General features: G+C 43.0%; 1 protein-coding gene across 14 annotated transcripts in view; it reads right to left on the bottom strand.

Moving 5' to 3' along the window:
• The window catches only part of JADE1 (jade family PHD finger 1), a 60,053-nt gene extending 33,761 nt beyond the window's left edge, over window positions 1-26,292 (bottom strand). The window contains exons 1-2 of one of the 14 annotated variants that reach the window (XM_074867300.1): window positions 26,270-26,292; window positions 2,835-2,912 (exon numbers count right to left, since the gene is read on the bottom strand). In XM_074867300.1, the coding sequence (XP_074723401.1) occupies window positions 2,835-2,886 (52 nt within the window). In that variant the 5' untranslated portion in view covers window positions 2,887-2,912; window positions 26,270-26,292. The other 13 variants (XM_074867290.1, XM_074867292.1, XM_074867297.1 and 10 more) reach the window with 13 other exon arrangements.
• Between the last annotated feature and the right edge of the window lie 339 nt (window positions 26,293-26,631).

The following is a 26,631-nucleotide window of genomic DNA, read 5'->3' as shown; positions in this document are numbered from 1 at the left end:
GAGTCTACCCCAGACAAACATCATCATGCAGGTTACACCAACAACATTTATCCAGTGACACTCATGATGAATCTGAGCCACCTGATCACACTGCCTACTAAGGCACAGTAGCAAAACTCAACTGCAGAACTAAAGAAACCCAAGAGTTGGAGGCCCAATCCTCACCTTGTGCAATGAGGGAAGGCAGTGCTGAGCTCTAAGCTGAATGACTATCGAGCTCAGTATGATGGGAATGCAAGAAAGGCACTTGGGGTCAAGAGGTGCCACCGACTGAAGGGGAGCAGATCTTTGGCAACAGGATTCCAATGAAGTGCTGATTAAAATTTCAACTTCTCAATTAGAAAACAGCTGTTTGAAGTGCTCAGAATAGTCTATTTAATTGTTTTCTGCCTCTGGAAACTCTGAGAAGGAAAAATAACTAGTGAAAAACTTAAAGCCTTCCAAGACAGAGCCCAGAAATTCACAGAAATTTTTACTTTTTATTTTTTTTAGACAATAAAATTTTTTTACCCTTCTAACACTAGTATCAGTACAGTGAATCAGAGATACTACTGACAAAGTAATAATACCAAAATTAACATAGTAAGAGTAATCAGTAATTCTACTAAAGACAAGATTATATGAAGGTGAAACCTGTAAAGGGAGACCCCTGACATTCAAACATAGTTGCAAGGAACTACTGGTATCCCCTGTAATAGGAAAATTGAAGAGAAAGGGCCCAAGTGTCAGACATTGTTCTCAGGGAAGTGTGAATGACAGAAAGCCTTGGAGATGCTGACCCTACATTAAATGTTATCTCAGCTTCTGACTCTTAACCCTTCATTTTTTTGAACACGTGTATAATAATAGAATGAGTATGTAGGAACCTGTATCTGAATTTGCTCAGTAACTTCACAAGGGAAAAAAAACCATAATCAGGCCAAGGGAAAAAAAAAAAGAAAAAGTGTAATGAAAGGAAAATGGTGTATTTTTCAAATAATACTTGAAAATACTTTCAAAATTTCACTGCCTTTTTCCATGTAATTTATTCAACAAATAGCTATTCATATTAATGAGGCTTTAAAATAGAGAGATCATAAAAGGGCAACGGTTTGTTTTTCTTTTCCTAACTCATTTTCTTAGATCTTGATCTATGGAACAGATGAAAATACAGTGTTTTGGAAAACGTAATTCATTAAGTCAACAGCTCTATTACAGTTATATACCAAATGACATTACAAACAAGCATTACAATCAGCAACAGATCAGTCAACTGTATCTATTTCGGAACTTCAATTCCAATATTATCTGCTTCATATTTTATTTGATAAAGCCTGTAACCCAAGGCACATGAAGGGATCAAAGAGTAAAAAAAAAAGAAAACAAAACAACAAAACACGTAAGTGAAAATAAACACTTATAAAAATGAAACACTATTATATAAAGCTGCTAGGGAATGAAAAATGGGTAAAACAAAATTCTAATGAAAGACATCACATTTGCTTCTACTTCTCTATCTCACAAGTAAAAACACATCTTTGTTTTGGGGAAGTACACCTCACCTTTGAGGAAATACACCGACTTCAATTTCTATAACCCCAAGTAAACTTCTAACCGAGAAGAAACAGGTCTGATTTGGGATTTTTTTTCTTCCAAAATCCCCCAACTGTGAGTCCTTCTCCAAAAACAAGCCAAATTCCACACCTCTTTAATGCATTTTACTTGATCCTTATTTGGACTCACTCCTTATCAGCTCGCTAGTTCTCACCTCCTCCAGTCTTTTTACTGCTCCTTCATTTCAGCAGCAGTTTGCCTAGGGTTGTTTTAAGGTGCAGATTTGGCCATACCTGAGCAGACTCCCATGCAGCACAGACACACCTAAGAAATGCATGCAGGTGAAGCAGTCACCTGTGTAGGGCCACAGTGCAGCACAGAGCTACGTTCTCAGAGTAAAGCTTTCAAAAGCACCTGGAAAACCTCCCTGATCATTTTCTGTTACATTTCAGACTGGAGTCTCACAAAAGACTTCAGATTTGAAGATGTGCACCCAGACAGATCAAATTAAAACCAAGAAAATCTCTCTGACAACTGACTAAGCTGCAATATTGTCAAATACAATCAACTTGCTTGTTTGGGCAAATAAAACACCTTGGCACATTTTCCAAACTGCCATTTTATGCCCCTCCCCTCACTTTTTTTTTTTTTTTTTCATTAAATGAAAGATTATCAATCCCCGGAATCCAAACACAAGGCAGATACATACCACACAGAGCTTAGTGTTAGGTATGTCAGTACAGAAACAGTTAAAAAAATAAATACATTCTGTACCCAAATTACTGGTATCCTGAATTCAAATTCTTGAAATTTACTCCTCAAACAAGATAACCTTCAAATGAAGGAATAACTTTCATGCACCATCAATCTTTTCTACTTAAGTTTGAAGCAATATACCTTTCCATTGCGTAAGAGAGTATGAGAACACTGTGGCAAATTTAAAATCCTAATGTAAACTTCTATTAAGTACTAAGCTGCAGACAATGTTAGCAAATGTCTCCATGGAAGTCCTGTCCTTGTACTGATAAATTATGTTGCTTGCAAAGATTTTTAAAGAACACAATCGACTTTTTCTCTTGTTTTATCTTATTAACTAACACTGTATAGTCAATACAGTGGGGGGGATCTCAAATCTACTGTCCACCTGTGCTCAGAATGACTGAGTTCAAAACTAGATCCTTATAATACACATTTCTACTAGTTCAACCAATATGCAAAATGCTTCTGTCACATAAAACACTGCATTAAAACGTGTTTTCAAACTCATAACCTACTGCACTCTACAACAAAGGAGCACTTACTGCCATTGTCGTCAGAATCCTCACTGCTGCTAGGAAGCCGACGTCGTTTCATGATCTCCACGGGAAACAGCAGGCAGCCTGCAAAGCAATGAGACAGCACTTAACCCAAGATAATAATAATACAGAGTCATCAAGTTGTGTTTCTGATGGCATTTGAGGATTTACAGCACACAAAGGAAAACAAACAACTTTAAACAGCATCTGAAAGATGAGCAGTGAATATCTCAAGGATGCTTAATTAGGCAGTCATCATACCAGCAGGTGAACAAAATTGGAGAGTATCAGTGACAACCCCACCAACACTTTCACCCCAAAACAAAAGCCTATTTTGTTCTGAGAGGTCTTAAAATCACTAAATATCTGCAGTCAATGTGCTTAACTTCCCCTGCCCATTCTGACACTAGATTTGCAATACAGTAACATTTTTACTGCTTGTAAATATTTACTTTGGCTAATATGTTTCTGGAACCATTTTATTCCTGTTTGAAGTGCCAGATTTACAAAATCAAAGATTAAAGTCATCCACTTATATGTTAAAAAAAGAAACATCAGCAGTAGCAAGCCAAGTTTTCCCAGATTAAATAACATGCATCATCTATGCCCTGGAATGCACTACCCTCGAAGGTAAGTGTGTTACTTCCTCCTGCGGGCACATTTCTAGTGCCATGCCTAACACTAACTGTTTTTCAGGAATCAGACCACCAACTGGTGACACAGAAGCTCCTCCAAACTGCCAGAGTTCAACCAATATTGAGTTCAACTACGCATGAACCAGCGATGTAAAGGCAAAAAGTTCCCTATCTTTTTAACTGCTATTCACGGGGTGTTGGTATTTTTGCATGTATTCTCTGTGGAATGAAACCAAATCCAGAAAAATTAAGTAAACTGTAAATAGCTAGTCAGCATTTACATGTAAAAAGCTATTAAAAAGTGTAAGTTGAAGAGCAGAAAAAACATGACAAGACAAGTGCAGAAAGGCATATCCACTGTAAGCTAAACTGACAAGGACTCTAGATGCACATCAAATCTCCTGAGTCTTTGCTTACCATATATCAATCGTGATATCAACAAGGTCTGGGTGTTCTGCTAGCAGCAAAGCCCTTGTACATACCTCTGGGGTGCAGATTTGGATATCAGATGCCAAAACGCTTTTTTGCTTCTAGGCAGGTGCAGAAAATCTAACTTCCTCATTTTCATGTGAGTTGGGATTTCCTAGAAACCTTTCAACAAATCTCTTTTCACTGACCCTTCAGTGTACAGTTAACTACTTCAACTTTGTTCCCTGAGAACACACCTCACTGTAGTAAACTCAATAATGCTTTCAACTTTTATATGACTAATTCTCAAAATAAAGAAAGCAAAAAGCCTAACCAAAGCCTGACACTATTTCCAAAAAATATCTTCTCTTCCAACAGTGATTCACATAAAAAGAAATAAGCATTTTTTTTTTTGAAAGAGAATTAATTTTATCATCAGTAGCAAATCACAAGCAACTGAACTGGAGACTATTTTTTACTTCCAGTGAACTTAATACAGTTGTAAGAGCACAAGCATTGCAAGATTGCCTCCTTTCTCATATTATATATGCAAACAGAGGTGGGGGGACACCTCCCTCCCAGAGCAACTTTCCAGAGTGAGATTTAATATGACTGTCTTTTGAAACACGTAACAGTTCTGAGCTGCAAATTTTTGCTCACTAAAGGTAAAAAACTGAATGGCTCACTTCACTGAGACCTTCTGTCACCATTTCATAGAGTAAAAGTTCGCATATTATGTCTGATGCCAGAGAATAAAGAATCATAAATGACAACCTCTTACAGTGCTACAAGAACTCTCTCCAAAAGAATTGCTTTGAAGCAGACCAGAACTTCGTGTGTATGGCAGGCAGAAATGCTGCCAATGAATAAATACACAGACCAGCCTGCACCATCAAAATCATCTGAATACAGATCTGGTATAAATGTAGTAGATCCAGAGCCAAGTTCTGATACGGTCACTTACAACGACAGAAAGCCAATGTTCAGATGCAAAACAGGCTAAGACAGAATTGAAAAATCAATTAGCTGCTACAAGGCCAAATCGGGGGGATAAATAAATACCTATTCTGTAAGGTACTTTTTCTAGCAGTTCACGTACTTTTCCTGTAATTGAAAGAAATATTAACAATAGCAATGTAGAACATACTTGCTTAGAATGGAAATATCTCCCATAAACAAAGTAAAGAGGATATGGAAGAAAATAAAGAAAAATTAAGTTCTCTCAGAAATGTAGCTTGTATATTCCTCATCAAAATTCTCACTCCTTGGTTCATTCCCACACAGTCTGAAAAGTACTATGCACTGTAAAGCAAATAACATAGCGTATATACACTGGGACACACTCATAAGCTTGCAATGAACAAGAAAATTCAGAATTCTGCTCCTCCACATCTTTTTGGATAAGTGTATTTTGAGTTCATCTTCTCTGAGCTGTACTTTCTGCAAATTCACAAAGTAAGGAAAGACCCAGAGCTTCTACTCCTACCATGTGTCTTTAACAAACAAACTAAACATATTTGTTGTTGCTGTTGTTTAAAGGAAAGAGAGATATTCACACCTCCCAATTCAAGCACGCTCCACAGTTCTTCAGGAAACAAGAGAAGCCAGAACAGAAGCCACTTTCCTGGAGTACAGAGTATTAGATAAGGCAGCTAATTTCCTTGTCCACTCTAGTCAGGTTTCTGAAGTTGGCCACACAGAAAAGCCTGTGTTCTCAAAAGTAACATTAAAAGAAATACCCCATTTCATGAGCTTCTGTGAGATTCCTTTATAGAGGCATGTGAAAAAAAGGAGTTAAAATCCAGAGATCTTATTTTCCCATCTTTGAACCTAACCTGAGTTTACAGGGAGCTAAATCACAAATGGAAAAGCAGCATTTGGCTTCTTAGAGCAAGTCTCAAACCTCATAAGATTACCCCCTAGAATTTTTGTCATCAGAAGTAATAAACACCTTTTTTCAGCTTCTAAAATAATTTTAAACTGTTCCCACCAGATGTTCATATCCACAGTTCAGAACAGACATTCTAGAGATAACACTAGAACAGCTAGTAAGAATTACAACCACACAGATGGAAATGCTGCTGCTCTTGAAGGTATCACAGTGCCTCTGCCTCAAAGACTATCAGTTTCTGTCAGGTGATGGTGACCTCCAAGTCACACAAGAACTGCATTAAAAATAAACACAGATTATGGATAGTGATGGTTAGGTGCAGATGGAAGGTGCTGTCTTTCCCTGTTCAACTACAGACATATACATTTCCCCAGCATATTTAAAGAATACTATGAATTCAAGTAATGCTTTTTTAATCTTCAAGGAAAAAAATAAACAACCAACCAAACTATAGTAACTTATTCTTTATGGGACATCCTTACCTAAAAATAAGGAGGTATTTTTATACTGAAAAAGGCAAAATGGAGAAACTATCAAGCTTTTCACTAAAATTACTTGTCTCATTCTCTTTGTTTTCCTAATCTGAGATTTGAGTGCCAGCAATGTTACTTTTCTTTGTAATTCTCACTCTTCACAGTCATGGAAATGTTGGTATTTTTCACTTGACTTTATTTTGACATACACTTAAGACACTCAGGTGCATATACAATGCATCTGATCCAACTCCCATCTCATGAAGAACATATTCTGAAACTGAAGTAGGTCTGTCAATTCCAACAGGTCAGAAGTAAAGGCAGGTTCATCAAGACTGACTGTACCACAGGTAGTTTAATGGTACAAATTGGCTAGGATCACTATGATCACTAAGCAAAGAGTTCACATGTAAGCATAAAAAGGGTGAAACATTTAAGCCAAGCTTTAAGATTCATACCAATAGTAAGTAAAAACTATGCACTCAGCCTGCACCACTCACAGGACAGGAAGAGACCACCCAGGTTACTGAGCTCAATTCCCAACAACTGCATGCAACCACATAATTGCTGCTTAGTCCAGAAGCTTCCTCAAAACATTCACTGCACCCACACATGCCACAGAACAGCTTCCCAACCCCCTTCGCAAAACCCCAGTGCTTCTCTGAAGCAAGGAAGCAGCCAACCAAGCAGTGTCCTTGAACCCTGTATCTTCTGTCACAAACATTTCTACAGCTGTTTTTCCCAAATGCTTACACCAGCCCCAAAAGGGCGTTTGCCCATGAACTGCTCACCTGCAGAGTAAGCCCAACACTTGAAAAGCTAGGAGAGTCCCACATCCCTAATGTAACAAAGGCTGTTGCATCACCAAGCCAAACATTCCCTGAGTTTTCAGCGACAGGTGTAAATTCCTAATAATCCAGCAACTTCCGTGTGTCATTTCAGTTTCATTTCCTTGAAAGACGATTGTTTCTTCATGTCAAAACCATCCTTTCAGAAATCAGACAGACCAACACAGAGTCTACTGATATTTCTCCTGAGGATTCTATTGTAAATAAACATTTACCCATTTATGGGGGGGGGGGGGGGGGGGCGGGAAGTGGACTCGGGCAAATTCCAGCCTTCAACCAAACACAGCTTTACAGAAACAGCCACGACTGCTGGCAACGTCACCCCATTTCCAAGGGTAGACAAAGCATCTAAGAGCGCTTCATGCCCTCACACCACCACAACAAATGGCACAGACGGGGCAGAGGCCATGACTTGTTAGCCACCGCGCACCCTTGGATGAGCAGGCCGTACCAGGGCAGCACTGGCGAGGCTGGCACAGCTTGCAGGGTGCTCTGCTGCGCTGCTCCAGAGGCTGAAGGCACTGTGCTGTACAGACACATCACCAGTGGCTTTTCCATCCTGTTTCGTCATGCTAGCTCTGAAAGCTAAGCTCTGGGTTTTACTTGTTGATTAGGTACAAACTTCAAACATGCAAACGTAACTCCAGACTTGTATGGTACAATTGCTCAGATCACTTTTAAAGGCAAGATTACAACGCCTAAAACATTTCTTCTGGCTCCTGTATTTTGAAGAGAGCACACTAAGCCATTTTCAAAATACTTGTAAAATGCTATGTAAATGAAATGACTAGATGATAATCCACGATAATCAATGTCAGACCACCAAACAACATTTGGATTTACACATCCTTGTGGCGGTTGAGTGACAAACACCTAACTCTACACAAGTAACTGGACAGGGTTAGGAATACAGGCATTTCTGCCTGCTGCCCAGTATCTGCTGGCAGATGCAGTGCAATGGGTTAGAATCAGCAACATGACACAGTACAGCAAATTCATTGGTTTTACCGGTATGCATTCTCATGCTCCTCCATTCTTAGCTCTGCAAGAGATTAATTTAGAAGAACCAACAAAACCCAAAAACCACACTGGACAGCAATGCCAAGATCTTTCCTTTTATTCTCCCACACTGAAGTCCCAGGAGTTGCACAGATAAGAGTGAAGAAAATCCGAATCCTTTTCGCCTAGCTTTCTCAGAGCAGAAATCCAGACATTACCCCTTAAAATTGGCATGGCGGTGTGCACACATGTACACCCATGTGCAACACACAGAACTCTTTACGATACTACTGACTGCGCAGTTAAAAACACCACATAGTTTTTCACTCAGTTTGACCCCACGTAGCGAGATGATCAAAGAGAAAGATGTAAAGTGTGTCAGTCTTTGTTGTGCAAATAGCTAAACATAAACAGATTTTTAAAAATAATTATACATGAAAAAATCCACATCCTCAGGTCAAGGCTTTTACACAGCACAATTCTTACTAAAGCATTTTTAAAGGCTGTATAAACCTTTGGGTAAAAAGAGTGTATAATTCAAACTCTGACAGACAATTAACTGTAACCGTGTTAACGGGTGTCACTATAATAAACTGCACTGAACAGCTGCAGAGACAGAATGGGAAGAAAGCAGAATTATGACAGATGTACACCCTGAAGACAAACTGAAAAACTAGCTTTTCCTGAAAGTAACCCAGTAACTGCAATGAAACTAAGACCTAATTATCTCTAGTATACGAGAAATCACTTCAAAACACTTATTGTACAAATGGAAGTGTGACATAGTCTTAACGAAATGGATAGTAGATGAAGACATTTGGCTTCTACTACTGTACTGTTTAGTGTGTTTATGACACCAGCCCAGTCTTCACTGACACCTGACTTAGCAAGAACGTTTTTTTTCCTTCTACGCCCAGACCAAAAGAAGAACAAACTACATCAGAAATAAGTTACATTATTAAAAATCCACCTAAAACTTTATCATTCCTCTTCATTACCTATGAAAGCTTTGATATGAAATTTTACAGTCATGAAGATACAAGAAGAGTTCTTAAATACTCCAGTATTACGTAGCACAGTCCACTGTTCAAAAAAAGCCACAGACCTTAAGTTTGGAGAAAAAATCCTCCAACTCTCATGAAACAAAAAAGCATGTTCCAAGGCCAAGAGTGTTCTCCACAAGGAATATTTCTTCTGACTTCAGCACACCTATTCAACATTTCACAAGGAAAGGCAGAAGCACAATTTGGACATATCAGCCCAACATTTCTCAGCAATCCACACACTCATTTATGCACCTGTGCAAGTCAGCTCATAACGTTACTTTACAATCTGGGCAGTGGCAGCAAATTATTCCCAAACTGTGCTGGTGAAACTGACTGCCCAAAACCTTGAGCAATGATAAATTGGGCTCCGTGAATTAATTCAACCCGCCCTGCGCCCACTGCAATTCATCTCTTCCATCTAGAAAAAGCTGTCAGCTTGGTCAGCTCCAGCTGAAAACAGGAGCGCGAAGCAGCACTACTAACCACATGGAGAAAACATTTGAGGAAATGCTGCAAGTTTTTTTTACTATATTCTGTGAATTGGGAATGAAACCAGAGAAGCTGGAAGGGAAATTTGCAGCTGTGAGGGGAAAGGGGAGCTTATTATTATTATTTTATTTTAAACATATGTATTAAACATAGCTCAAAAGCAGGGAACGAGTGGTATCTGAAGCCAGAGGGAAAATCCTGCCACTAAACGTACAACCCTTGCTGTTTCAACAATATCCCACTGAGTGTGAGAAACCTCTAGAAATAGAATCATAACAAGCATATTTTGGCATAACTTTTATGAAGGTTTTAGGTTTGCGAGTGTGGGCAGCTTTTGACTTACTTAAAAGACAGTGCCCGCTTAAAAAGGAAATTATTCTAAATCACAGCTAAATCTTTCTCTAAAAAGAAAAACCGGGGCTAGCATAAAAGCATCTTCCTGCTTTAACATTAAAATGTCAACTAAAATGCATTGCTGAACGCTATCATAATTTCTAATACTACCTAACAGCTACCCAAGGAGAAGCAATCTATTTTTAACGCTTGCGTGCCGCCACACAAACCAGCCGTTTGCAGGTCACCCGTGGCCAGTCCTTACTGGTCGGCTGACAGGTCTCGAGATCCCACGGACTTCACCCACGGGTGAATCTAATAAACTTTATTAGAATAAAGCTGTCGGCTGAAAAAAAAGGAGGAGACCGAGGGCGAAGTTAGTCGGAGGCAGGCAGTGCGCGCGGGAATCGCCCCTCAGGGGAGCAGTGCCGCCACCGCTCCGAGCGGGCCGAGCCACCGGCCGCCAGATCAGGGCCGCCCTGCCCGAGGGCGGGAGCCGCGGCTTGACGAGCAAAGCCCGAAGGGGCGCCTCACGCCCTGCGCTCGCCGGCTTCCAGGCCGGCCGGGTGCCGCTCGGGGCGGCTCTCTTCCTCCTCCTCCCCCCGCAGCGATCCCACCTCAGCTCCCGGCCCGGGCTGGCGGGCGGGCGGCGGCTGCCCACACCCGCGCGGCGCCTGGGGCGCGCGCCGGCCGTTAACGCCCGCGCTGAGGGCTCCCGGCGCCGCCGCTGCCGCCCGGCCAGCGGCGGGGAGAGGCCACGGAGCCACCGCCTCCCCGCCCGGGTGCCGCCGGGCGACACCTCCCCCGCGGGGATGGCACCTTCCCGGGCAGCGGCACAGCCGCCCGTTTCCATTTGAAACGGCCCGGCTCGCCCCCTCCTCCTCCTCCTCCCGGCTCCCTCTCCCGCTCCTCCCCGCCGCCGGCCGCACCAATCCGCTCGGCCCCGGCTGCAAATCAAACTTGGTGCCCCCGGCTCCGCCGCCTCTCCCCCCAGCCCCTGTCACTGCCGAAAACGGCCAAAGCACCTTCCCCACCCGCCCCCGGCTCCGCGCTGCGATGGAGGGCGGGGGGGAGGGGGGGGGCCGGGACGGGACGGCGGTTTGGCGGATTGAGCAGCGGCGGCGGCGGCGGCTGCGGCGGCAGCACGAAGGAGACTTGAGCTCATTTTCTGTGTCTGTCTCTCCTCCCACTCCCAGACAGTTCTGGAAACTGTGTATCACCTCTTGTCACAGGAAACCAACCAGCAGGCGGTGCAAACAAACAAACACCCTTTGCCTCCACCCTCCCCAAAATAATGAACACCCCACCGCCTATCGTTAACGAGCTGGCGGGCGCGAACGGGAAGGGAAAAACAACAACAACAACATCATCCTGCGAGCGGGCGACTGACTGCCCGAGCCCAGGGACAGGCTGGGTGGCAGCAGCATCAGGGCGGCTTTGTCTAATTTCAGCAAGTGGAATCGCCGCCGGAGCCGCGCTCGCCTTCCCCGGCAGGCCGAGGGCGCACCGTTAGGCGGGCATACCGCGGTGATCCGGCACACACAACGCCGCCCAGACCCGTCCTGATCGCCAGGCCCCGGGGCGAGCGCCAAATCGCGGAGCTACCCCGGCTGCCGCCCGAGCAACTTCAGGCGTTTGCCGCCGCTTCCCCGCGCTGGTTGTTCTGTTACGTTACGTTCGCGTTTCGACACCGCCGCTGACGTTCCGTTCCCTCGTCAACAAACTCCGGCACGGCCACGCCGTTTCGCCCCGGGAGGCCGCCGGAGCCGCCCCGGGGCACCCACCGAGCCCGAGCCGCGGGCTGGGGGAGGGTGCGGGGGGCCGCCCCCCCCCCCCCCCCACCGCGCCTTGCCGAAGTTTGCACCGCGCCCGCTCCCCAACTCCCCGGGCTGGGCGCTGCGGGGCCGCCGTGCACCTGCCGGCCGCTGCCCCGCCGGCCCGGCCCGCCCCGGCCCCCTCCCCGGCGGGCCCGGGCAGCTCCGCACGCCCCCCCGCGCACACGCTCCCGAACACGTGCACTTGAGGGCTCCCGCAAGTTGCTCTCCAGCGGGAGGCACCGTGCGCTCGCTCCGGGCCGAGGGGGACACGGGGACACCGGAGCACCCGTGACAGCCCGCCGCTCGCCACCTCCAGGGGAACTGCCCCTGCGCCCACCGGGCACACGACTAACCGGCTGCGGCTCTCCCGCTCCGAAAGGCAACTTCTGCTTAATTTCACCGATGAGCAGTTTTTATGCTTTCCAAGCATTTTTTTTTTCCCTCCCTACGAGCGAAAGCCAAGTGCGGCTGGGGGGGTGGGGGGTGTCAGTGTAACTACAAAGCTGCTTCTGCACACAAACACCTCCTCCCCCACGCCCACGCTCCCCGCCCTCGGCGAGAGGCGCTGGGTCTCGTGGACATGTGGGTGACACGGTGACAGACACTGGCCATGGCTCCCCCCGCCCCCTTCCCCACACATCAATCCCCGAGCAGGACCTGCGCTCTGCCATTGCCATCTGTCTACCAAGTTGCTCCAACGTTCCCCGCGGCGGGCGGGAGATGCCCCCCCCGGCGCCGCCCGAGCCGCGGGGCCGGCAGCGCGGCGCGCCGGCAGCTCCCTCGGCCGCTGCACCTGGGAAGCTGCGCGGTCCTTTACTCGCCGCCGAACAAAAAAAGGCGCCCGGCGCTGCCGGCACCGGCCCGCCGCGCCGGGCGGCGGCAAAGCCTCCCCTCCCTCCTCCCACCGCCCCGTCCCTCCCGCCCGCCCCAGCCCGGCACAAGTTGCTTGTGGGATAGCGGAGCCGCAACTCGGCCGCCTCCCCTCGCCCGGTACCGAGCCGCACGGCTCTTGGCGCCATGTTAATGACGTACTATCTTATTTCCACTAGGCAGCGACCTTCGGCACGAAACTGCTCTCTCGCCGCCTCCGGAGCGACAAAAAAACCCATCAAATATGGCTGTGCTGGCGGCTCCCCCGGCTGGCGCTGCGGCGGCGGGGAGGCGGCGGGCACGGTTACCTGCTGGCGGCGGCGGCGGCGGGGCGGCGGCGAGGCGGCGGCGGCGAGGGCGGGCGGCGCGGCCGGGCTCCCCCTGCGCGGAGGGCTCGGGGCCGCCTCATGAGTTCGGCGCGGCGCCGGGGAGCGGGCGCGGAGCGCGGCTCCCTGCGCCACACTCCCCCCCCTCCCCACACACACACACCCGGGCACCCGCGCTCACTCTCCTCACACACACAGAGACTCCCTCTGACTGACGTTTGTACTTGTTATGGAGGAAGGACTCCGTGAATCAAACTCGTTTCTGGGTCACTGCTGCCACAGGGGGGAGCTACTTTAATCCCCTGCCAAAACTGGAAGGCGAGGGAAGGGGGGGAAATAATAATAACGTAGCGCCGGGGCTGGGCGGGGGGGGCGGCGGCGGCCCCGGGGGAGCCGCCGTTAACTCTTGGCGGGCCTGGCCGGAGCCGCGCAGCAGCGCGGGGGGCTCCCGCCGCCTCCCCCCGCCACCCCGGCCCGGCTGCTCGGGGAGCCCCTCGCTCCCGCTGGCGCCGAGCTGGCCGGAGCCCCGGGGGTGCGCGGCCGGCAGGCCCCGGCCGTGGCGGCTGGCCTGCGGGTGGGAAGCGAGGCGTCTGGGCACCCCCGTCCCGCCCGGGGCGCGGCCGGCGTTACCCTCCGACAACCCGCTCCTCTCTCCCAAAAAACAGAAGCCGATTTCGCAACGGGGGGTGACAACGCTGCGCCGGCTCCCTGTGCGACATCCACGATTTTTTCGGGCAGAGAAACTGAGGCACGGAAGAGTTAAGTGCTGTGGCCACATACATGGCGCGTAATTGCCAGGGCAAGAATAAAACTGCAGGCTCCCTATTCTCAGCCCCCAGCGTTATCCCTCCAGCTCCCTAACTTTGATACTTCTCAAAGACTAGAAAGAGCTAACACACACTGCGGTTCAGTTCACGGCTTTCTAGCAAGAAACGAAATTAGCTGAAATTGGCATCAAATTACATACTAAACTTCCCATTATCAAAAATGTGTGTTTGAATGCAGATTTCTTTATTTTCCACATAAAACGCTTTACCTCACACCGTGCACCTGTGCTCCCCGAGTGAAGAACTCCCCCCTTGGAACAGAATTCCTGAGCAAATACAGTATGAGGTAATAAACACTACCGAGAAGATTCAACATAATCTCAGACACAGAATTAAGGCGATCTGTGGAAAGTAATCCCCACAGTATTCAAATACAAATTAATGCAGCCTCCACAGCAATATTAGTCTGCCAAAGAATCACACCTTAGTTCAACTGAGGAACTGGGTCGTTACTCATCCATGCAAACCGAGTCATTTATCCTGCCGTCTCTCACCCACCTACCTACCCAATAATGAAACAGTACCTACATTGCTACACATCCTAAAAAGTTGCACCTTACTACAAAAATATCCTCTCCCCCCCCCCCCCCATATTTTTTCACTCTGAAAATAAGATAGTCGTGGTTTTATTCATATAATAGCCTGAAGCATCCTTAGATTTTAGAGCCTAAGACTTTGATTCCCCTTCTTTTCATCTACACGAAAATAAGAAAACATGTTCTCTACATTCTCCCACACTTACCTTGGCGTCCAGACCTGTACAGATACCTGATGGAGAGGCTTTGCACACATCAGCAGTCTAATTAGAAGTAGCTCCACTGATGTAATTCATATTTACAGGATGGGGGCCTTAGCTTTTTGCCATTCATGGTACCGCCATCAGGCACCTGTGACCATCTGCGTGACACACCAGCTCACGTTACCTGATAAATAGACCGCTTATTGCCACAATTACATTCATAGACCCATCATCTTACCCCTGAGCTTCCAGGAAACAACTCTGCGCACCAATTTTCAATACTGCCAAAGGAGTCAGTGACTGGAGACTTTGTTGATCTGTATTATCTGAACAGCACATGCCCGCTGCTGTGCTACAGAATAAACTCCGGAACAGATTAGGTCAGAGTTTTTTCACTCAGTGGTCTGCAGGCGCCTTGGGAGCTCATGGACTACTTCTCATAAGTCCATAAAAAGTAATTAACATTAGCAAAGCTACTGTCAGTTGGCATTTACTATACAGAGGTATGCACCTCTACTGGATGAATAGGACCTTTTTTTTTTTTTTTTAATATTGTCCATTGTAAAAGACTGAAGAATCACAGGAAGTGCTGTTTGTCCCGCTTTCCTGAATTCTTTCCAAGAAAGCTTAGAACTGGCTTCTGAGAAAAGCTTAAACGTGAATGCGCTCTAATTTCTGAAGAGGAATGATAGAAGCTCCCCTGTCTCAAGCTCCTTGGATTTGAGGCAATATTTTTGTTTTTCTGTAACTAGTTTTCCTCTGCATATACAGCCAAGTCTAAGTTACATCTTGTATTTTAGGAAACATTTCTCTTGGAAGCCATGCAAGGCCATACATGTAGGAACAGAACATGAATGTTTGCAGAATGGTGGGCTGTGTTTTAGAAAGTAGCAACTCAAAATGCTATCTAAATTACTGTAGAAAACTCAACAAATGTAAGCCCTCTGCCCTGTAAAAGCAGCTAGCCCAGACTTTATGAGGAAGGTAACGCCACTGGAACAAAGTTGCTCTTTTGTTTCTGTGTGCAGTGTATCGCTGAGAGTGTTCCAGAATAATATAAGTTTAAAAAGGAAATAATGAAAAATTGAAGGACTAGTAGCGGGAGGAATAACTTTGGAAATTAATGGAAAACACTTCACAAAGAAAATGTTACGTCTTGTACTATTTCAGCACTACAGGTATAAAGTTGTATACTAATATAGTTATGGTCAAACAGGAAAGAATATAATAGAGCATACCAGAGTAAGCCACTGGCATCAATAATACAAGACAGTGCTAAAAAAATGAAAGGATCTACATACGGTCTAAATAAAGCGATGAGTTGTTCACTGCAGAATCAGCTTTAGCAGCCTAAGACGCTGTTATGACTCCTGTCTAAGAATTCCCAGCGGCAGACACCAGAATGGACTGCATGAGTGATCCTCACTTGCTTCTCCACAAACTCAGCACGCAGCTCAACCCGCCAGAGCAGGCAGGCTGCCTACGATGAAACGGAGGAGGATGGTAAAAGCAAGCCACGCAGGGCAAAGAAATGAATCTTAATTATGCATTAAACATCTGAGCACAGTCCGACTCTTAAAGATTAGGAACCAGAACAGTGAGAGAGGACCTCACAGCAGTCTTCTGCTCCCTCCACTGGCTAAATTTCAAGGTGATGGGTGAAATTCAGCTGGAGGTAGAGTCAGTAGTTTTGCGATGGACATCAGTGGGGTCAGAATCTCAGCCTTCATCTCTAATAGATATCTAACCCCTCAGCAAAGCAGGTATTTTGTTATAATAAATGATGTCATTAGACTCTGTGCCTCTCTCAGTCATCTTTGTATCACTATTAACACTCATTCCAGGAGCACTCAGAGAATATGTATCGGAGTTAGGCTTTGTACTAACACACAGAACTTCTGGTCCCTTCTCCGAGTTGTTTCATCAGATATAGTCACTCATATATTAAATTTTATTTAAATTTTTTGATCATTTCTATAGTTCTTAGTGTCTCCCTCTTGACTGTAATTTCTGAGCAGGTACACAAAGCCAAGGAAAGAATATGTGGCTTTTCAGCACTTTTTCTTCCCCAGCCTTTCATGGAAATCTGTTGCTGCAGCAGTGTCTGATAAAATATTTTTACTTCTTCCTTGCTGCTTTTTTTTTTTAATTTGATAATACTCTTTTCGCACTTGGAACCTTTTCCACTAATTCTTGCAGTCTCCGCACATGAAGGTGGAGCTAATGAAGTTGAGTTTCTCCCCGCTGTTAAACTTAGCCTAAGTATCACTTAGAACTCAAAACTGTTCTTTTGCTCTTTTGGCTCTGGTTTTTAAGAACTTCTACTTCCATTTTCTCCTTCTTTATTTTGAAGATTAGAAACTTGAGGGGAAGAACACAGTATGGATCCAAACCAGCACTGTCCAGACTTTAGCTTGTACATAATCTTCAAGAGAAAGAACTTCCAGAGAGCTTTCACATCTCCTGTGAGAGATGTACGTACTGCAGAGAGATGAGACAGATGCACAGTTGGTCCAAATCCTTTTGAGGTCCATTTTGTCTCTAGTTGGTCTACTCACATGAGTAAGGGGGAAAAAAAAGATTTTGACTCATGCATATGTAAATCTATACCACTTACAAATTGCGTAAGTGCAATATTTTTAACTCCTGCAGAAATAAAACTTGCTCACACGGTTTACGTATGGACTATAGAGGAACAGAGTTTTCACAGTTTTGTCTAATCCAAATACATCATTTATGGCAACATGGCACCTCACAAAATTATGCACAAAAAACTTAATTGGTGCTCTGGCTTTTTCTTCCTTTTCCTTATCTACAAGCACTGAATTTTGGTGTGTCTGGATTAGGGAGGTCAAAAAGACTAAGCTCAGGTAGTGTGTTATTTCCTTTGACTCTGAAGCTGAGGTTTACAGCTACCAGCACTGCATGTGGGAGTGATTTGCAGATTCACAGGCCATACTCCAAAGATGTGCTTTCTTCTGTGCTCACGAGCCTCATTCTTCTGGTTTATAGTTCCTTTGTTTTATAGAAATGTAGCTGTTGTGAGAGGTGACTAACTGGGTGTATGAGCCAGTACGCCCGTAAGTAGAAGCTGTGCCATTAAGGGATGAGGACAGAGAGGGATGAAAATCAATCTTTAGAGCTGAACTTTGTATTTAGCAGGCTATCAAACAGGGTGCTTGCAACAGAGACACTAGTGTAGTCTTTTTAATGACAAAACTTGAGAAGTAGAGATTATAATATTCATTCTATGTGTGGGTAGGCAGGGGCATACAAAGGTTACATCACTTGCACAAGTCACATGTTAAGTCAGCATTAGGTTTCTATTCTTGGTTTTAAAGTCATGCCTCTCAGTCCAAGGTTTCTAATGATTAAACTATATCCTCTCCTTTGGCCTGGTCTATAGCACATAACAGTACAAAGTATATCTCCATGACATTTTGCACACAGATATCTTAAAATATTTTTGCAAGTCAAACAATCATTGCACGGATATGCAACTGCTGACATTGTATATTCATCTGAAAGTGAAGTGGCAACAGGTATGCCCAACAGGTAAAATTTACTAAATTCCAAAATCTAGAAGTACAGCTACTGAAATGAAGTGTTTCCAAATTATTCTCCTTGAAAAGTGGAAGCTGACAGGAAACCAGTAGAACAAGAACCTCAAGGGAACAACTAGAAGCAGGCAGTTAACTTGCAGGTCTGCAAGTTAAGCAGGATGAAGCTGATGCATCACCTTTAAGGTAAACAACATGATTTCGTACATGATGGGAGAAGTAATTAGCAGCCAAGGTAATGCCCCGAGTACAGGAAGACTGGATTGTGAAAACCTCAGGCAAGTGAGAGTTTAGCAGCAACAGATCAAATCTCAGTTGAAGTATATACACGTGCCTATCTGGCAGCTCATCAAGCAACATTACACTGGCTAATCCAAACGAACTTCAATATTAAATTGTGATTGTGCAGGCAGAAATCATACAGTGAAAGTAAAGGTGCTGTGACAAGACTCGTAGAAGAGTTCAAAAGTATCTGATTACAGATTTTCTGATTGCAGAGTGCGTCCTGATAACTGGTTGCTAAAAGTGGAGTAGTGGTACCAGTTTATTGGGGAAGTACAACAAAAATCAATTTCTTTTTTCGGTAACAACCTAGTGCCAAAAGGACTTTAAAAAAAAAAAAAAAAAAAAGCAACTTCAACTCTGGATCCTTAGGAGTCAGAAAAAGATTAAACTTAAAAAAAAAAAAAAAAATCAGCTGTTGAAATTGCTCTGAGCAGCTTGTGGTAACATTTCTGGAAAGAGCAGAAACCTTGGAAGTAACTTCCCATGTGGCCCTTTCGGGTTCCGCTCGGTACTTTATGGAATTGCCCCAGAGTTACTTCTATTTGTGGTCTCTCCTGGGACAACCTCTTCCAAATGCGATGACTCACAGTTCATTGAATTTAAAGCTGTTTCCAAACCATGAAACTGAGGTCTGCCACAAGGGCTAGGAGATCATACACCCTCCATGGCAGAAAACAGACCAAGGACAATCAGATGTAAGCTACAACGCAGAGCAGATATTCTACTTATCCTCAATAGGTATAGCTCCCTCTCCTCAGTTTACCAGCTTATCAGTTTCGATGCTTGAAATCCGCCTTTACAGGATGCGTCAATCATAATTTTGACAGAAGGCAAATTTTCTCTCTAAATAGTTAGAGGTCCACTGATTTCAGATGCTGTTGTCCTGAAACCTTACTTCAAATACTACTAACTTTAGCTCAACAGATGTACACAAATGTAGACAGATGTAAAGCAACAGGGGTGTAAAGAAGCCATCACTTCTAAGTAAAGAAAATGCTAGGTCAAACAAATAGGCAACTGTTGTTTACTTCAGCTATTTTACTTTATCAATTATATGTTTTAGAAAATAAGTTATACGGTGTTTAGCACATAGGAAAAGTGATTGAGAAAAGTAAATTAAATGTCTTTTTCTTATGGCAGTATCGATTGCTGAGCTTTTCTACAAGTTTCACTGCATAAAAAAGCACAAAAAACAGTTTAGAAAAATTTAACTGGCATAAATGTAATAAAAGGTGCCTCATGTACTTCCATTTCACTACTATATATATTCAGAGGTTCAACACTACCAAACAGGACTCAACAAGAGGCTCAGAATATCCAGCACAAAAGAACCTTTGCCCAATAGGGGAAATTGAGCCCCTCTCTAACCTCTCTCCCTCCATCTCTCACCCCAGAAAAAGAGGGGCAGGTATCGCGATAAACAGAGCAGTTTATCCCATATATCAGTGGGCCACATAACCTTGCAGCAAATGGCCCTAGCTGACTGTCTCTGTGTCTGGCCGGCATTAATACACATCCAAAACAACACAGTCCACACTGTTATGCTTCCGCTTTGCTAAGAGCTTATCAGAAATACACACCCAGTATAAAATTCACAAAAATAAGAAAAGCCGCAGTACACTTATCAGGTGAAGAATTATTATCTATTTTGCAAGTAAGACATTGAGACATAATAGTAAAGAAATACAAACTGCCCCTGGCAAAGCAAAGAGACTCAATCTCATGATTCAGCTCTAACATATTACAATAGCATAATCCTTCAGTGATGTTTGAAACATACACAATACAAAATGTCAACTATCCTTAACACTGCATTTGCACACTGGATGTGTCTAACCCCAAATTTCTGCTTCACTCTAGGAGAGCAATGAGAGTTACACAAGGTAGCAGAATCTTTGCACACGAAGATGTTCAGAGGCAGAATCTCAAGCAGCTGCATAGTAAATTTTCAGTGCACATAATGCAAGCACTCAGGATGCAAACAGCCCTTGAGTCATTTCATACCATTTATAACGGTAATTCTGAAGCTACTTTTTTTTTTTTTTTTTAATGGACAAAGGAGTTTATTGCTTATTTAGAAGTTACAGCTTCTTTGCTACCGCTCAAAGCCAAGACTGCCACAGATATATTTAACTAAGCACACAGTGAAGAATGAAGAAAATTTGGAAATCAAATCATTACTCTGGCTCCTGTGAACTTTGCTTCACTAAGCAAAAAAACCTGCAGCAAACAAAATAGTCTCTGACCTTCCAGAACAACATTAAAAAAAAAAAAAAAAAAAAGTCTGATCTGCTTATGTGGGCAGATTTTGGCACAGGGTAAACATCTATGTTTGCTCCTCAAATTGCACAAGTCAGAGAAGAATCTCTCTCTCTTTTATCCAGGACATGCTTTTAAACCATTGCGCATTTATGTTTCTTTGACAATCTGAGGCAGGTTACTTTCTTAACATGGAGGGATGAGTACTGGGGCAAAGTAAATGTGCCAACTGCTTATAATCTGGTATCTCTAAAGGAGGAATGGGCACATCCTGCAGTGAGCACGCGTATCCTTACGTAACTGCCAAAACTGCCGCTCCAGCCTACACCGCTTCTCAAATATTCAGCCAACCATAGCAGTGTATCTGCCCTCAGCCAAAGCTAAAGGTGAGCCTACAGTGTCTCAGATCTCTTCTGGAAAAGGGCCCAAGTATTTAAGGGAGCCAGGCAGAGTCTTCAGCCACAGCACACAAAGGGGAAAAAACGTTTGCAGAAGATAAGTTCAGGAAAGCCTGACAGAGCGCCAGCCCCGTAGCAGACAGTCCCATGCCAGAGTACAACTTGTACTGGCACTCTGGTGTAGTGCTTTGGATCAATAACATCTGTAATACAGCACATATCAACTGATAGGCTGGACAGATGCACAAAGGGAGCAAAGGGATTTTTCCTCTCCCATTCCTGGCACTGGAGCCTAGAGCAATGATTTGGCTCTACCTTTACATGTTTATCTTTATTTCATGCTTTTCAAAGAGCTGCTCTTGTGGGTTCTTTGGGGTCCCCCCCTTTTTAAGGAAATTAAGCATCTTTCCTGACTGCCTTAATAAAATGTTGCAAGTATTGTGCGCTCGGTAGTGCCTGACACACGCCTCAGACACCCTAGTTAGCTTGTCTGCAGGAGTTGGATTTCAGTGAAGAAAATCAGTGACAGCAAAAAGGTCCCAAACCTCGGGCAACGTAATGAGAGACCAAGATCACCAATTGCATAAACCCTGTCATTTCATGTGAACAGAACGAATAAGTATTGAAAATGTGTACATCTGTCCCCACAGTGAGGGAGCCCCATTAACCACGTAAGCTGGTTACCCTTCAGAATACATCAGCTGGTTACATGTTTTAAATCCTTTCAAAGTTGCCAAAGATACACTAATACCCCAAATTCTATGTTTTTTAATGAAAAAATAGCAGTCCAGAAAATCAAGCTACAACATACACACAAAATCCTTTTCTACTACATACACATATGCATGCTTTGCTTAAGTATCTCAAAGTCAGGAGATCTCCAAGCCCAGCTAAGGGAAGATGACAGCGATACGTGTCTTGCTTTAAAAATTCCTTCCGCATATCTACAGTTTATAAGCAACTATCGAAACCAAAAGCATGAGTTGAAATTCTCTTTTCACTGGATATGAGTGTTTATGCCACTAACTTCCATGGAGCTAGGATTTTTCCTGAGCCTGTTTTATAATTACAGAAAATTCTATATAGTCATCCAAACTGTATGATATATTTTAATAAACTGATGTAACAAACACAACACATTGTACTCTGATTGAAGACCACCATCTCAACCTGAACATCAAACAAGGAGTTAGTTGACAGAGGGTTTAAAAACTGCATGTCATTTCCAGCATAGGCACCAAATGAAATCACACTAAGCAAGGTGTTTGCTACACTAACCCTGTTTACACTTCATAGCACAAAAATAGACACATTTAACCCTGTGAAAATTTAGGCCAGGTCTGAGAGTGTTAAGCACAAGTAAAGCAAAAAATGTGCTAGGTTACTGAGACTAGGTTCAAAGGACTTTGATGTTCAAGGCTAAAAATGTCGTTCAGCAAATCCTTGCTCATTTGTCTGGCTCTGGAATAGTCTAAACTTACTTAGTACCTCCCTGCATGATTGCAACATACCTTGAAGATCTGCAGCTCTTATTTTTTTGGCGTGATCGGAACTGCTTCAGTTTGCGTAACAAGGTCGCAGCTTCAGTCTCATCCCAATGAAGCCAGATGCAATGGTCTAGGGCTACCTATCAGATAGATGCTTCCACTTTCTCCAGGCTGAATTTCACAACACTGTGCTGCAGAGCCAAAGGGCCTGCTTGTTCTCATCCCGCTTCATGACTCCTATGTCCTCTGTTGCACAATGCCTCAACTTTAATAAAAGGGATGGAAAACACACATCTCAGCCCAAGTTTTGGGCTAAATCATTATACCTCGTATCTTTGTACTTACTAATTTTGTTGTGACTATACTACTTTTTAAGAACTACAGGAAAAAACTCATAATGCTTGACATATTTTTTTAAAACAACACTAATATTTTAGGTCTGAGACTTGCATAAGACTGTTGCTAAGTATACTACAGACAGGACACCAACTAAAGTATCTTAACTTTTTTGCTATTTTTAATTATATTAATAATACCAGTACATTCAGCTTAAACTTCCCTATTGAGTAATCATTTTGTTCCACATACAGGAAAATCTCCTGTATATGTAGGCCACAGCTTGCAAATATAAACAAATAATACATTTTCTAAGAGATTAAGTTCATAAATATGTTACCTTGCTTGACAGTGACAACAAACCACATGAATTTCCTCTAGAAAAAAAAAAAAAACACTTTTGCAAGAAACAAGTGAAATCGCAATTTTTTTTTCTTTGCACTAAGGTTACGTCACTTATCTCTTGGGTACAGATGACACTAATAACCATGTGCCTGGGCTCCAGCTAAATTATCAGTTTCCTTTAAATAGTTTGAAGGTAGAAAAACACCAAGAATGCTGTACAGGAAAGTAGGAAGGCTTGGTTTTGAGCCTAATTTTGAAAATTCTTTCAGTTTAGCCTCCGAATTTTGTTCTACAAGTTTTCATATACAAAAATTTATCATCTGTGCATGCAGACTCAGTATCTGCATATGTAGCTACCCAAACTGCACACAACGTGGGCACAGCACCTGCGCACACTAAAGCTGTCTCTAGACAAGTTCTAGCTATTCAGCCCAAGCATTTTAAATGCACCCTTTAGGACACCACTCCTTCGCTTTTGTTGAAGATACTTATTTTAACCCTGAAGTCACTGGTTCTCACGAGTAGCATTTATGTTTTCCAATGACATTACACAGAGGCGTGCATACTCAATCGTTTGTAAGTCAAGTTCTGCGGAGGGCATCTTAATCCCTCAACTCCCATAAAATGCCTCACTCTTAAAAAATTGTCTCGTGTGCTTGCTGTGTAGATGACTTGAGAAAGGTCAGGTAGACAGAGCTTAAAAAAAAAAAACCAAACAAACCACCTAAAGCTAAGAGTATCTACCCATAACCCAGGGTCCTGTCCACCAGGATCAGCTAAACATTCAGGTCTTGTTCATGATCAGAAATTCACAGCCAAATACAGGTAGTACCAAGAGCATTCTAAGATTTCTACAGCAAAATGTAATGACTTCATTTTAATAGGTAAACATGATGAGCTCCACAAACGACTGCTGAGGCATTAGAGATCATTAGTCCCACAGAGAAAGCACTAACATCCTGCAGTATCAAATTGTTTATCGCTAATTTACAGAAACTGAATCCACAAAAACATTTCTATCACTTTGTAGTTGCTTAATTAATTACATATATTAAGCAAATTAAACTGAAGGATGCAGCGAGTGCTCCCAGGGCAACCAATGGCTATGTCACAAGCAATTTGCTTTCTTTCCATTCAGAGAAGTCCTCCCGGTTTTGGTTTTCTTTTAGTGGCAAAGAGGATCTTAAAAGGATGAAAGCTGTGATCTCACTAGGGCAGCTGAAATCAAGAGAGACTTCTATTGCATTGAGATGAGTGAGATAACTCCAAGAGAAGAACTTCATAAACATATGCAGGAGTGAACAAGCAACCCAAACTTTGAGGAATCTTCAGATCGCAGTCAGAATATCCCAGTGCAGCTTTTCTTTATGATAAGACCAGAAGAAGTCCACAGATAGCAATAAAGCATATAGATATTTGCAAAGTCATTCTGAACTTCATATGTGGAGTCTTTGAAAAAAGTATGATATATAAAAACTAACATTTGAATAGTTTAATTGTTTTAATATATCAGATTAACGTTAATGACTATAGTATTTACTGATTTTTTATGTTGATATAAAATGTTAGAGGCAATTGTAAGCTCATAGTTAATAACTTTTTGGATAAAGTTGTTCTACTAATTTATTTTCCTCTCTTCTTGTACAAAATAATGCAAAAGAAAAACTGAGATCTCAAGTGGTTAAAAAAAAGAATGTTATTTTGCTTGAAAACAAAAGCAAAAACAGCAAAAAAAATTTTGTCCAGTATTTCCAATACCATACAGGCTGCTATGTAGAAAGTTAACTGCCTGTCAGGCAGACCCAGTACCTCCACAAACACTGTTTTACACACATTTAGGTCCAGAGGCATCAACTGGACTATTATCATACCTAAAATTAGACAATTTTTAAGTTTTTGTCAGACGGGGTGCTAATGTGCCCCAGGCAATTAACCATTTACTTTTTTAAAAAAAGAAAGAAATATACTGATGATTTTGATTTAAATGTTTAGGAGCGAGTTCTCCTTTTGATATTATTCCTTAACACATATTTAGTCCTTGTACCGTATTATCCCTATGGTGTGTATATATATATATATTTTTGGTCACACAGACAATAGAACCTATATATGACTTATCACCACAGTCAGTTTATTTAAAATGTATGCCCATTTTTGTTAATTTAAAAAATACAGATTTTTCCTGATAGCCCAAAATCATTTTATGATTTCTGATATTTGTGGAGCTCTATTTGGATTTTCAAAAAATATTATTGGCCTTCATTTTTCCTGTACAGGACATTTGAGCATCATGTCTTCCTCTCTTGTACCAAAAAAAAAACCCAAAACAACCAAACCAAAAAACAACCAAAAAATAGAAACCGAACCACCCAAACCAGAAGGGAACATACATAAAGGGCAATTCCACAGCTATTTTGTGGTAAATGATAAACCACAGTGTGTCCCTTAGTGTATGTGCAGAATTTGGAATGTCCTCATTTCCTGACACTTTTCCCTTTTTTCATTTATGTAAGAACTGCTGACTGCTACATTTCATAGGGAGAGGCAATCTTATTCTTCACTGGTTTAGGTGCCAGATTTAGGAATGACTAATTCTTCTGTTCTAGTATTACAGTATCAGTTCTGGAAAAAAAAAAAAAAAAAAAAAAAAAGACAGTATATAAAAGTTGAAGGTTAATGCTTGTCCCCATCTTTTTTACCCCAATTTTGGGACATAAGTTTTAGAATCTTCTTGGAATACTCTGTGAAATGTTAAATTTGCCCCATGATACAAGGGCAAAGCACTTCTTCCATACTCATTGATACCAGACTTCATACTTTGAATTAAAGGTCAAATGAATCAAACAACTCAAATCCTACACAACTAAAAGGAAAGCAGAATGGAAGCTGATGACCAGAACAGCAGAACATTTGAACTCTTTCACTCCAAGTCCTCCAGATCCTTGTAGTTGTTTTACTTTAATGTCCAAATCTATGCCATGATTACACTAAACCTTTCCTGAATGAACTAAAAGTTCTCTGATAAACAGCAAAAACAGTAGATGAACTAAAGAATTTCATTGATACATACCACAGCAATAACATTTTCAGGAGAAAGTTGCTCATTAGATATACCAAGGTCCAACTGTCTAAGAAAACAATCTGCAATTTGGTTTCTTATTTCAAAGCAGGAGCTGGCTGTACAAGTTTTCCTGGAAAATGTACTAGCTTGAACCCAAAATCTGATGAGCCATCCCTTCCTATGAATAGGTAACTAAAGCATAACAGCATTTTGCTAATATATTTATAATCTACATGGTCAAAGTAAATAGCACTTTTCAAAGTATCTCTTCACTGGAAATCACAGGCTAGATCTCACTGCCAAAACACAAATTATATGTTCCCTCAAAGGTTACTCTGCTTCAGTCAGTATAAAGTTTTCTCATCAAAATT

The sequence above is a fragment of the Strix uralensis genome, chromosome 4 (assembly GCF_047716275.1).
Source record: "Strix uralensis isolate ZFMK-TIS-50842 chromosome 4, bStrUra1, whole genome shotgun sequence".
Lineage (NCBI taxonomy): Eukaryota > Metazoa > Chordata > Aves > Strigiformes > Strigidae > Strix > Strix uralensis.
Note: the sequence above shows the minus strand (reverse complement) of the source record. Positions and strands in the feature narration are given on the sequence as shown.